We start from the raw sequence: 13720 nt of genomic DNA, 5'->3' as shown, positions 1-13720 counted from the left end.
GCTGGCACTGATGGGCGGCACTGATAAGCAGCACTGATGGGTGGCAGTAATGGGAACTGGTTGGTGACACTGATAGGCAGCACTGATCGGTAGCTCTGATGATGAAGCACTGGCATTGATGGGTGGCACTGGTTGGCAAAGGTAGGTGGCACTGTGGGCAATGGTAGGTGGCACTGGCAGATGGCACTGGTGGACACTGATGAGGCAGCCGCGGCTCTCTGTGTGGGGGACCGATGTCCCTCTGACAGAAGCCGGTGATCTGCTTTTTATTACTCTCATGCTGACAGCGTGAGGGGAAAAAAAAATACTGAGTACCGATCTTCTGTTTACATCACGTGATCAGCTGATCACGTGGTAAGGGGACGGGATCGGCCCGTTACTTTGATCTGTGATCAGCTGAGTTTCATAGACTCGGTGATCGCAGGGATGCGCAGGCAGCTCATGCATGGGGGATGTCCATGGACGCCCTCCTGGCAATTAAGGCCCACGCTGTAGCCTTCTTTCGGCTATAGCGCGGGCGGCCAGTAGTAAAATAAGAATGATTTCTCTAATTTTCTTTATTAAACATGGGAGCAGCTCAGCACTGGACATTAATAATAAATACCTCTTATGCATGTATTCCAAAAGAGATTAGATCAGCCATTCTCCTCCAGAGGTTGCGAGGCTTTCCTGGTGGGTGCCTACTGACCTTCCATCTGATGGTGCCTGCATAGTTCCGGGGCCAACAATACTTGGCAGAGCCAGGGACATGGTGCCAATGATCTTTTTAGCTGTTTCTAAAGGTGGCATTATGACCACCACTGTTAGGGGGGGCATTCTTATCACTGACCATCAATGTAAGGAGAGTTTTTCTAATGAATCTAAAGAATTGATTTCATCAGGGGTTCCCTGAGACCCGAGAATTATTTAAAGGGTTCCTCTGGTGTAAAGAGGTTGAGAAAGGCTACCATAGATCATACAATGGAATAGATCAACATCACGGAAAACACACTGACCAGGGACTGAACAATAAAAATTATCTCTCGTTTATTTATTGCAATAGCCAATCACAGTTTAGAAAACATATTGTAAGTGCAGTGGGTGCAGATTACTCCAGGCGGTAGTAGATCATGACTGTTCCCTGCAGGGGAGAAGCCAATGGTAGGGGGAATTGTTTCAAGGCTTCACAAGTGTGGCTTCCGGTGGAGACAGGAATCTGTGCTTGAATAGGAGGGCTCTAGTGGCTGATATGAAGTTTTAAAGTGCCGTTGATTATATGAGATTACAATATGAGATCCAGATTACAGAGACAGAGGAGAATGCCAAGACACATTGGAAAAAAATTGGAATCGAGAGGATGGGAGAAAAAGGGAGATCAATGAAAGGCAGACGTATAAAGGGTGAGACATAGAAAAATGGGATTGGGAAGACACGTCCTGGAAGAGTGGTGATAAAGGAGGAGAGGCCACACAGTGTACTGACAGCTATGCAGTAAAAAGAGAACATCCTGGTCACCTTCTGGGCAACCGCTGGTTGGTGTGACTTCTCTACTTGTAAAGAAGGTGGACCATGCTCCCGTCACAGCTGTTCCTCCCCAGCTTGTCACCTCCCTCGGCTACCAAACACCTGGCGAGAGGGAGGCCAGGCTGGTACAGAGAAGAGACCGCCCCCGAGGAGTTTGGGTAGTGATTGTCAGAGCAGTTCTCACGGGCTGTCACCGACTGCTTCCTGCGAGAGCGCAACTGTTGACGCAGCTCCATAACCCGCTCTTCTTTCTAGATGTCAGGAAAAGGGGAAAGAGAAGTATTATAAAAAATGTACATATATATATATATATATATACGTATATGTGAGCTGCTGGAGGACTATGTTCCTTCAAATATCTAACACTCCTCTCCTGAAATATTCTATCCTTCTGGAGGACTCTTCTCCTTCTTCACTATCTCTCATGTCTTGTTCTGCTGGAGGACTCTTCTCCTTCACTATGTCTCATGTCTTGTTCTGCTGGAAGACTCTTCTCCTTCACTATCTCTCATGTCTTGTTCTGCTGGAGGACTCTTCTCCTTCACTATCTCTCATGTCTTGTTCTGCTGGAGGACTCTTCTCCTTCACTATCTCTCATGTTTTGCTCTGCTGGAGGACTCTTCTCCTGCCATACTCTGTTCTACTGAAGGACTCTTCTATCCCTCGTGTTTTGTAATACTCTGTTCTACTGAAGGACTCTTCTCCTTCACTATCCTTCGTGTTTTGTAATACTCTGTTCTACTGAAGGACTCTTCTATCCCTCGTGTTTTGTAATACTCTGTTCTACTGAAGGACACTTCTATCCCTCGTGTTTTGTAATACTCTGCTCTACTGGAGCACTCTTCTCCTTCAGTATTCCTCACATCTTGTAATACTCTGTTCTGCTGGAGAACTCTTCTCCTTCACTACTTCTAATTTCCTGTAATACTCTATTCTACTGGGGGACTCTTCTTCACTAGCTCTCTTCTCTTGTAATAGACTGTTCTGCTGGAGAACTCTTCTCCTTCACTATCCCTCATGTCTTGTAACACTCCGTTCTGCTGGAGGACTGTTCTCCTTCACTATTTCTCATTTCCAGTAATACTCCGTTCTGCTGGAGGACTCTTCTCCTTCACTACAGCATCTCTCATTATAATACTCTACGCTGGCAGCTTCTGCAGGAGGACATTGCTCATTCTGCCATTGGATTCATGTCCTGTAATACTCTGCTGTTTACCCCGACCCTCCCTGCCCTTCCCCCCCCCCCCCCCTTCCCTCCCCCTTTACTTAGTCTCCTACCATAGTTATCTGCAGTGCACTAGCCTAAAGGGCCACCTCTTCATATCTTGACCAGAGTCAACTATTGTGCTAGAGAAACAGTCCATATCCAGGACCAAATCCACTGGGCTAAGACCAGGGGTATATAACCATGCAGACCATAGAGTGTTGATTTTTTCTGGGCGACCCCTGTGCTGGAAGATTTACTTCTCCAGATGCTGAGTGTCCCCCATTTGAGTCGTCCACTCTCTCAGAGTGGGAGGTTCCGTTCCCTTTCCAATGTCTAAGGATAAGTTTGCGTGCCTGAAAGAGTGCTCTGGCTATGGCTTGTTTAGGGATTTCCTCAATAGAGAGGTTGTCTAGAATGCCTAATATACAGGGCTTAGGATCCATCGGGATCATCTGGACCCGAAACACCTTATTAATGGTAGTTACCACCCCTGACCAGTATAGATGGAGCTTGGGGCATCTCCACAATAGATGTATGAGGTCACCATGGTCCCTTCTGTGGTATTATTTAATTAAATCCCTTCCTATCCAGCTTTGGTTTCCCTTTGACTGGGCTATTATGACCAGGGGGATGGGAAGGTCTGCACGATTACTTGACCACTGTGATTGGGTGTCACAGAGGTCACATGAGCGAAAGTCGGTCCTGCTGGATCCTGATCATTACTACAGACCAGAACGATCTTTGACAGCTCAGTCACTGTGTTGGGAACATGTTGGGAGCTCTCGGCACAGAAACCTTCGCCGCCCTAAGCCCGCATTCTTTGTCGCGGCACCTATGCGTTACAGCGGGAAGAGGTTAAAATGTTTTTAGCTACACTTTTTCTCTTATATTTATAGGGCTTTATTTTTATAACTTTTATCAAAGTTACATGTGGCTGTATTTTTTTTTGGGGCGGTAGTCAGTTCTGTCGCTCACCTCAGCGATAATCCGGCCCAGTTCCTGGTTCTCCCGCTCCAGTAGACGGGATTTTTCCTCTTCATTATTATTGGTGGATGATCCAGTCTTCAGAGTATCCTGCTGCTCAGACTGCCACTCTCCCCGGGTGATAAGTCTTCTCATCTGGAGACAAACACATGAAGATCACATGTCAACTAAACACAGTTAAAAAACTACAACTTTTTTATAGAGTTTAAAGAGACCCTGTCATCAACTTAAAAAGATTGCAGGTAAAAATCACAGAAGAATCAACGCTCACTTCTACTATTTTTCCTTTTTGTAAATGATTTTTTAATCACTTGTAATATGCTTCTGAACCTGCTAGAATTTTGACTGTTTCAGGAAGAGTCAATTCCCTAGCATAGCCCCTCCGTACATAGCCTACTCTGGCCCAGCTCCTCCACCCTTACCCTCAGAAAACCTTTATGTATCCTCCAGGGAGGAGCAATGGAAAATATTATAACTATAAATACTTACTATAAAATATAATAATAATTTCCCTTTGGGAATAATAAAGTATTCTGAATCTGAATTCTGAATGTCACTTATAGGAAAACTGAACTCCAGGATAAGCAAATATTAATCACTGTAAATACAAGAGTGAGGTGTATTCCTCCTTGTTTTGTAAATATTTTATTCTATCTTTTCATGTGACAACACTGAAGAAATGACACTTTGCTACAATGTAAAGTAGTGAGTGTACAGCTTGTATAACAGTGTAAATTTGCTGTCCCCTCAAAATAACTCAACACACAAAAGTGCGTAAACCCCTAAGTGAAAATGTCCAAATTGGGTCCAATTAGCCATTTTCCCTCCCCGGTGTCATGTGACTCGTTAGTGTTTCAAAGTCTCAGGTGTGAATGGGGAGCAGGTGTGTTAAATTTGGTGTTATCGCTCTCACTCTCTCATACTGGTCACTGGAAGTTCAACATGACACCTCATGGCAAAGAACTCTCTGAGGATCTGAAAAAAAGAATTGTTGCTCTACATAAAGATGGCCTAGGCTATAAGAAGATTGCCAAGACCCTGAAACTGAGCTGCTGCACGGTGTCCAAGACCATACAGCGGTTTAACAGGACAGGTTGCACTCAGAACAGTCCTCGCCATGGTCCACCAAATAAGTTGAGTGCACATGCTCAGCGTCATATCCAGAGGTTGTCTTTGGGAAATAGACATATGAGTGCTGCCAGCATTGCTGCAGAGGTTGAAGGGGTGGGGGGGGGTCAGCCTGTCAGTGCTCAGACCATACGCCGCACACTGCATCGAATTGGTCTGCATGGCTGTCATCCCAGAAGGAAGCCTCTTCTAAAGATGATGCACAAGAAAGCCCGCAAACAGTTTGCTGAAAACAAGCAGACTAAGGACATGGATTACTGGAACCATGTCCTGTGGTCTGATGAGACCAAGATAAACTTATTTGGTTCAGATGGTGACAAGTGTGTGTGGCGGCAACCAGGTGAGGAGTACAAAGACAAATGTGTCTTGCCTACAGTCAAGCATGGTGGTGGGAGTGTCATGGTCTGGGGCTGCATGAGTGCTGCCGACACTAGGGAGGTACAGTTCATTGAGGGAACCATGAATGCCAACATGTACTGTGACATACTGAAGCAGAGCATGATCCCCTCCCTTCAGAGACTGGGCCGCAGGGCAGTATTCCAACATGATAACGACCCCAAACACACCTCCAGGACGACCACTGCCTTGCTAAAGAAGCTGAGGGTAAAGGTGGTGGACTGGCCAAGCATGTCTCCAGACCTAAACCCTATTGAACATCTGTAGGCATCCTCAAATGGAAGGTGGAGGAGCACAAGGTCTCTAACATCTGCCAGCTCTGTGATGTCATCATGGAGGAGGGGAAGAGGACTTCAGTGACAACCTGTGAAGCTCTGGTGAACTCCATGCCCAAGAGGGTTAAGGCAGTGCTGGAAAATGCTGGTGGCCACACAAAATATTGACACTTTGGGCCCAGTTTGGACATTTTCACTTAGGGGTGTACTCACTTTTGTTGCCAGTGGTTTAGACATTAATGGCTGTGTGTTGAGTTATTTTGAGGGGACAGCAAATTTACACTGTTATACAAGCTGTACACTCACTACATTACATTGTAGCAAAGTGTCATTTCTTCAGTGTTGTCACATGAAAAGATAGAATAAAATATTTACAAATATGTGAGGGGTGTACTCACTTATGTGAGATACTGTATATATTATATAAATATACACACACAGTATCTAGCTATATGTATCTATATATACATTTATATTCAACTGTTTTTTTTTTGTTTTTTTTTTCTTCCCTTTTTCTTTCTTTTTTTTTTTTTTTTTTGCCACTTCAGTTAGAAAGTTTCTCCCGGGAAATTATTTTTCAATTATTTAAAATTCAAATTTCTTTCTCATCTTATCATCACATCATCGTGGCTTTAAGATTGCTTAATGATCCAAATCAATCCATTACAAAACAAGACAAATAAGTAGTCATTCTAGAGTTTACTAATATTTCCCTCCTACCAATACCCCCCCCCCCCCTCACCCCCTCCCCCGAGACCGTACCCCATCCATCCCTCTGCGTTCCTCTCCTCTAGCCTATAATTTTTTTATATATAATGCTTTCGCAAACTAAATGTCATTCAACTAGGGTTAATATAGACTTTAGGGGCCCATTTATACTTTTGCATTTCAGTAACGCATGTGTAACCACTATACATGCATTGCTGCATTGTGGTGCCATACGTTCTGACAGGCACCCCAATGTACTAAGGCAACACACTATAGTTCATTGTGCTGCATTGTGTTACAAATTTTGTGACACGTCCAAATTTCATCCTTTATTTTCAATAGACCGCCCTAACGCAATGCGTGTTAACGCACCGCGAAAAATGCAAATGAGCCTTAATCGGCTACCAGACCACAATGGAGAGCCATCAACTAAACAAACCCACATGAAGCCAATTTTCTCAAAAGACTCATTTGGCTTAAAGTGGATCATTAAAAAAAAATCACACTTTACAAAAATCAATAAAGCTTGTGTCAGCATTTGCATAACACATTTGTATTCTGAATTGTATAAAAAAGAAAAATCTTTCTTAACAAGAAAATGAAACGGTTGCTGCCTTGTCTTGTCAAAGATACACTTGTGGTCATTTCAAGTCATTAGAGGCTGCATGTCTGGTAGACGTCAGATAAAAAGGCACATCCATAGTGCAGCACTACCATGGAGCTGGTTTGAGGTGAAATGGACAGAGTTCCGCCTTGGGGGAAAAAAAATTAAAGTCAGCAGCTACAAATACTGCTGACTTTTAATATAAGGACACTTACCTGTCCAGGGAGCCCGCGGTGTCGGCACCCCGGCCAATCTGCGGATCGACTGTTGGGTGCAGTCGCCGCCATTCCAGGTAAGGGAACCCGGCAGTGAAGCCTTTTGGGCTTCACAGCCGGTTCCCTACTGCGCATGCGCAAAGCGCACTACGCTTTCTGATTGGCCCAGAGGAAGAGGAAGGAGGAGGGGGCCGGTCTTCCAGAAGTGGGGAAGGGGACCTGTCAAAAACAGGTCTCTGTTCCCCCCTGAAAGGTGCCAAATGTGACACTGGGGGGGGGGGGGGGGGGGGAGCAATAAAGTAGAAATTCTACTTTTGGGTGGAACTCTGCTTTAAACTGTAAATTTCAATATAAACTGGAATAGGGGTGTTCTAAAACTTTTGATCAGTAGTGTATATTGGGTACTCTGATGGTGCCCCTGAAATAAGGGGGGTTTCTGATGTTAGATGGGACTCTGATGGGGATTCTGAAGTGGGGGAGGGGGACTCTCATGTAAGGTGATGGGGGCCCTGAATAGAGTGGGATCTCTGATGTTAGGGAGGATTTTTATGGGAACTTTGATGTGCGCCCTAATTTAAGGGGGTGGGCTTTAATGGGGACCTTGATGTAAGGGGGGGGGCTCTGATGGGGACCCTAAAGTAAGAAGGAACTCAGATGTAAGGGAGGACTCTGATGGGAACCCTGAAGAGAGTGGGATCTCTGTTGTAAGGGGGGACTCTGATGTTATGGAGGATTCTGATGGGGGACCCTGATGTCATGGGGGGACTCTAAAGGGGACCCTGATGTAAGGGTGAACTCTGATGGGAATCCTAATGTAAGGTAGAACTCTGATAGGGACCCTGATGTAAGGGGGAACTCTGATGGGGACCCTGATGTAAGGGGGAACTCTGATGGGGACCCTGATGTAAGGGGGAACTCTGATGGGGACCCTGATGTAAGGGGGAACTCTGATGGGGACCCTGATGTAAGGGGGAACTCTGATGGGGACCCTAATGTAAGGGGGAACTCTGATGGGGACCCTGATGTAAGAGGGAACTCTGATGGGGACCCTGATGTAAGGGGGAACGCTGATGGGGACCCTGATGTAAGGGAGGATTCTAATGGGGCACCCTGATGTCATGGGGGGACCCTGATGTAAGGGGGACTCTGGTGGGGACCCTAATGTAAGGTAGAACTCTGATAGGGACCCTGATGTAAGGGGGGACTCTGATGGGGACCCTGATGTTAGGGAGGATTCTGAAGGGGACCCTGATGTTAGGGAGGATTCTGAAGGGGACCCTGATGTAAGGGCGAACTCTGATGGGGACCCTGATGTAAGGGGGAACTCTAAAGGGGACCCTGATGTAAGGGAGGCTCTCTGATAGGGACCCTGATGTAAGGGGGGATTCTGATGGGGCACCCTGATGTCATGGGGGGACCCTGATGTAAGGGGGACTCTGGTGGGGACCCTAATGTAAGGTAGAACTCTGATAGGGACTCTGATGTAAGGGGGGACCCTAATGTAAGGTAGAACTCTGATAGGGACTCTGATGTAAGGGGGAACTCTGATGGGGACCCTGATGTAAGGGGTAACTCTAAAGGGGACCCTGATGTAAGGGAGGCTCTCTGATAGGGACCCTGATGTTAGGGAGGATTCTGAAGGGGACCCTGATGTTAGGGAGGATTCAGAAGGGGACCCTGATGTAAGAGCGAACTCTGATGAGGACCCTAATGTAAGGTAGAACTCTGATAGGGACCCTGATGTAAGGGAGGCTCTCTGATAAGGACCCTGATGTTAGGGAGGATTCTGAAGGGGACCCTGATGTAAGGGGGGACCCTGATGTAAGGGGGGGATCCTGATGTAAGGGCGAACACTGATGGGGACCCTAATGTAACGGGGGACCCTGATGTAAGGTGGGACTCTGATAGGGACCCTGTTCTAATGGGGAATTGATAGGAAAGGTGCAGACTGAATTTATTTTTGTTCAACCTTTATTAATGGCTCAAATTTATTTGCATGGTTTTTCTGAAGTTTTTTCTTTTTTTCTTTTATCATATCATGCTGATTAAAAAAAAAAAAAAAAAACGTTCATTTATGTCAATTTTATTCCTGTATTAAATTCATTTTTTAGGCCTGCAAATTTTTGTAAGACTTGTGATGTGGCCCCTATACTGAATAGTTTGGGGACCTCTTGCTTTATAACATGACGGAGAGTGTAGTTCCCCTTTAAGTTATCATGGTGTTGGCGCCGTTTACTGCCCTGCGTTTATAAATAGCACTGATATGCACTGGACGCCTGTACGGCCTCCGACCTCTCCGCTGGTTTCCTGGTTACAGGGATCCCCGCGGAGCTATGAAACCCGTTTATTTATTTACTTTATAACCCATGTGATATAGGTAAAAAAGCTAATAAGCCGTCACCATGGCAACTGCAGCCTGTAAAAGATCTGCGCAAGTGTCACCAGTACGCGAATCGATGTTACCAGAGAGGTTAAGCCCTTTCTAAGTCAGTAATCGCAGCCCTGAAGGAACGGCCGTCCCTCATTTGGTGTAAACAACCTTAATTGGGAGCTCCGGCCTAATTAAAAATAATATCTCGTGTTACAGCTAAATTATAGGCGGATAAAGAAAAACCAAACGCCTGTGTTTTGGGCTTTGCCACGCGCTTCGGAAACGCACCGCAATTGCGGGTCACGCTGCCATTAATTGGGAAGGGCACCCCAAGCGCAGGTAGCAGACACTTGTTGCGTGAAAAAAAACGCACTACAAACGTGACGAAATGCGCACTGAAAAAAAAGCCCAACGTTTCTCGACCAATACATTTCTGGAGCTAATTTTTTTTGGTGGGGGTTTGGTCGCGCAAGTGTATGCAGGTTAAAGCGTGAAAAGCATGCAAAAAAACGCAAACGAGTTACCGCTACGCTCAGGTGTGAATGAGGCCTCAAAGGGGAACTAACTAAAGTCCCCAATTCTTACCTCTTCTCCAACAGTTCAACACCCATGAGGTGCCTCGCCGCCATCAGCATCTCCAGCATTCTCCCCAGCTTCTTCCTGGTGCTGGTCTTTGGCCGTCTTGATTTGCTGCAGCAGAATGATGTAATTCCCGCGCATGCGCAGGAGTGCAGTCATCACAGGCACCATGTATGCGCAGGTCAGTGTACATTTTAAAGAAGACTGCAAAGTCAGCAGGTCAGTTCATTTTAGCGCAGAAGAGACACGGGGGTAGAGCAAGACGGCCAACATGAAGTCATGCCTCAAGTCCTGATCAGCCCACTTGTTCGAAGGACCAGCATGACAGCCAAGCAAGTCAAATTTTCAAGCCCTTATATTTATTTCACAACAGGTTTCAATTGACAGCATCCCCCTCCTCACAACACCTGTTGTTTCTCTAACTGCGCTCATTAATCTTTTCTTTACGCTCTTCCTTCACTTGGATTATTTCTCAAGATCGTTCTCTAAGGGCCACTAAGCATGAATTATAGTTTTTATTCCAGAACATTCATGGCTAAGTATGAAAAAGGATTCATTTGTTTATCGGCACGGAACAAACTATAAAAAAAGGAGATATACACTATAATGCTCAAAAGGTATTTGGACAACTCACCAAATGATTGAGTTCACGTGTTTAATGCTACAGCATACAGAGGTATTTTGGAAAAGTTGTGGACTTCCAACCTTGTGGATGGGGAAGGTCCAACCAACTCAATAAAGTCATGGTTTCACCAGTTTGGTTCGAAGGAACTCAAGTGGCGTCAACCCTACTGAACACCTTTGGGATGAAATGGAATGGTTGTGAGCCAAGTCTTTTCATCCAAAATCAGTACCAGACCTCACAAATGACTGAAGGGACAAAAATGCCTACTAACACTCCAGAATCTCATGGAAGACCTTCAACAGAAGAGTGGTATAGCCGCAAAGAAGGAGACAACTCCATATTACTGCCCAGTTTGGTTGAAAGGAACTAAAGTGGTCTCTACCTCTGCCGTCAAGCTCACTGAATACCTTTGGGATGGCTTGAAACATAGATTCTGGGGCAGTTCTTCTGATGCAACATCAGTGCCTGGCTTCACAAATGGCTTAAGGGACACAAATGTCTACAGACACTCCAGAATAGAGTTGCCACCTCATCCCTTTAAACCTGAACACCTTAGAATTACACAGGTTCTTAGGCTAATTAAATGCAGATAAGGCACCAAGTGAGTTTAATTACCACTTTAATCAGCCACAGAACCTGTGTAATTAATATGTGTTCAGGTTTAAAGGGATGAGGTGGCAACCATACTCCAGAACCTTGTCAGAAGAGTGGTATAGCCACAAAGGAGAGGGCAACTCTATTGTTACCCAGTTTGGTTGAAAGGAACTCAAGTGAACACCTTTGGAATAAATTGGCACACCAATTGTGAGCCAAGTCTTCTCATCTAACATTAGTACTTGACCTCACAAAAAAAGGGACACAGATTCCTACAGACACTCTAGAATCTTGTGAAAAGCCTTCAACAGAAGAGTGGTATAACCGCAAAGGAAGGGGACAACTCCATGTTATTGCCCTGTTTGGTGGAAAGGAACTCAAGTGGCCTCTACCTCTGCCTTTAATCCTACTGAACACTTTTGGGATGAATTGGATCACCGATTGTGAGCCAGGTCTTCTCATCCTACATCAGTACCCATAGGCGTGCGCAGGGGGTTGCCAGGTGTGCCTGGGCACACCCTAATCACTATGCGCAGTGCAGATTCCCTCTACTGCCCAGACTAACCCCCTGCCCGCAGTGATGCTGGCGTCCCTCCTTTCCTCTCCCCCCAGCTGCTGTGTGGGATATTTCAGGGTGGAGAATGGGGAAGGGGCTGGTAAATATGTAATTTACCAGCCTCTTCCTTTTCTAAATGAATACAGTGAACACACTCACTCGCTGTGTTCATTCATAACCAAAGCCTAGTAAACTGTGTTTACTAGGCTTTGGTTTGTGAATGAACAGGAAGCTGCTTAGCACAGAGCACTGCCTATTCATTCACTGCCCCGTGCACCTGAGGCTGCAGAGAAAAGCATGTGTGTTTGAGCTTTGAGGTGCACACCCTCATGTCAGTACCTGACCTCCCAAATGGCTGAAGGGACACAAAGTCCTACAGACATTCCAGAACCCCATGGAATGCCTTTAACTGAAGAGTTGTATAGCCACAAAGGAGGGGACAACGCCATATTATTGCCCATGGTTTTGACATGGGATGTCCAAAAAACTCATGTACTTGTGATGATCAGGTGTCCACAAACGTATGCTTTTATTCTTCTCTATAAACGAATCTCACAAATACAAAATGTCGCAGTTTAGCCTGCAGTTTCCTGCTTGTAAAATTCTTACCTCCTTGCTGCAGTGGTTCTGCTGGACGTGTGGTTCTATTCACATGTTCTGTTGGCTTCTGTGTTCACCTCTGGGCGTTACCTGCTCTACTGTGGATTTAAATCCCTTTTCCTTCAATCACTTACTGGTTCACCTCCCAGTCTGCTTCTCTATATGTAGACATTCTCAGTGCAGCTCCCGTTGCCTGAGCAACTTCCTAGTTTCTCCGTGTTCCTGCTTTCCCATGTATTACTTGTATGTTGACTTCCTGTGTACTGACCCCAGCTTCATCTACTGTTTTTGCCTGACTGCCGCATGCCCTGACCTCAGCTTTTTTTCCCCGAATCTTATCCTGTCTCCTGCCATATGTACTCTGCACCCATGAGAGGTCTCCGCATCTTCAGCGGGGCTTACCTGGAGGCCATGGCCTGGTTCCAGTCTGCTACAAGTCCATCCCCACCATCAGAGGCCCCACAGAAGAAGGAGGCTGGGGCTTAGACTATGCTCCCCGGGGAACCCCCCCCCCCCCCCCGAATTGGCCTTCTACAAGGGCTTGCTACCATAGGAGTCTGACACAAAACTTACAGTTGTCCCTAGGCCAGAAGGTGAATGGAAATCTTCCTTTGGGGAGTTCTGGTGACAACTATCTAAGAGAGGATTTCCTCTTTGGAGATATTTCTTCTCATTTACTGTTATGTTCCCTGAGTCAAGAAGGTGAAGAAACCAGAGAGGAATTTTTCCCATTCCCTACTCTATACAAGGCAAAACAAAAATAAGTAGATCTACTTTAAAGTTAAGGAACTTATTTTTTGCTTAGTAGTCCATGTGATTTCTCACTACCATCGAGCTCTACTAGAACCTCACACACAATCAGTTTAAAAGGACCATCGGATCCCAGCTCAAGGTGCTCCTTACCTTAGGTACGAAGAGGACAACTAGGGTGATGTAGGCCGAAAAGACGATGGCCAAAGATGCAAATGCAAAGCAGGCATCCTGTTGACTACTGAGGATCATGGTGACCGGTGCAGTTATTAGACACAAGACCTAAACAAAAAGGATAAAAGAAAGGGGAAGATTTTAAAATGGGAATGAGGGACACCTATTAGCAAAAAGTATGTATGCATAGGACACACCCCCTGCCACGCCCTCTGAATGGAGAATTCTACAAAAAATACTTTAAGACTGCACTTTGGCTGTTGTGGGTGCTTTGGGTTGTACTGAAGTTTACCACCATTTCTGTTTCAATAATATTTATTGAAAGAGTTTTTTTTTTTACAAATGTTTAAAAGGCAGACATTTCCTTAAAAGAATAAGGCCTATAGTTGGCCCTGCTTGTTTTATAAAAGAGCGAAACCACTACACAGGCGGCATAAAGTGTCAACATGGA

The 13720-nt window shown here is 45.5% G+C and overlaps 1 protein-coding gene across 1 annotated transcript in view; it reads right to left on the bottom strand.

Moving 5' to 3' along the window:
• Window positions 1–1002: 1002 nt before the first annotated feature.
• Window positions 1003–13720, bottom strand: part of GABBR1 (gamma-aminobutyric acid type B receptor subunit 1) — a 333519-nt gene continuing 320801 nt past the window's right edge. The window contains 3 exon segments of the mRNA XM_073598155.1: window positions 1003–1754; window positions 3686–3829; window positions 13249–13377. Coding sequence (XP_073454256.1) covers window positions 1527–1754; window positions 3686–3829; window positions 13249–13377 — 501 coding nt within the window. The 3' untranslated portion in view covers window positions 1003–1526.

Source organism: Aquarana catesbeiana, linkage group LG09, assembly GCF_042186555.1.
Source record: "Aquarana catesbeiana isolate 2022-GZ linkage group LG09, ASM4218655v1, whole genome shotgun sequence".
NCBI lineage: Eukaryota > Metazoa > Chordata > Amphibia > Anura > Ranidae > Aquarana > Aquarana catesbeiana.
The sequence above is the reverse complement of the archived record's forward strand: the minus strand, read 5'-3'. Positions and strand labels throughout refer to the sequence as shown.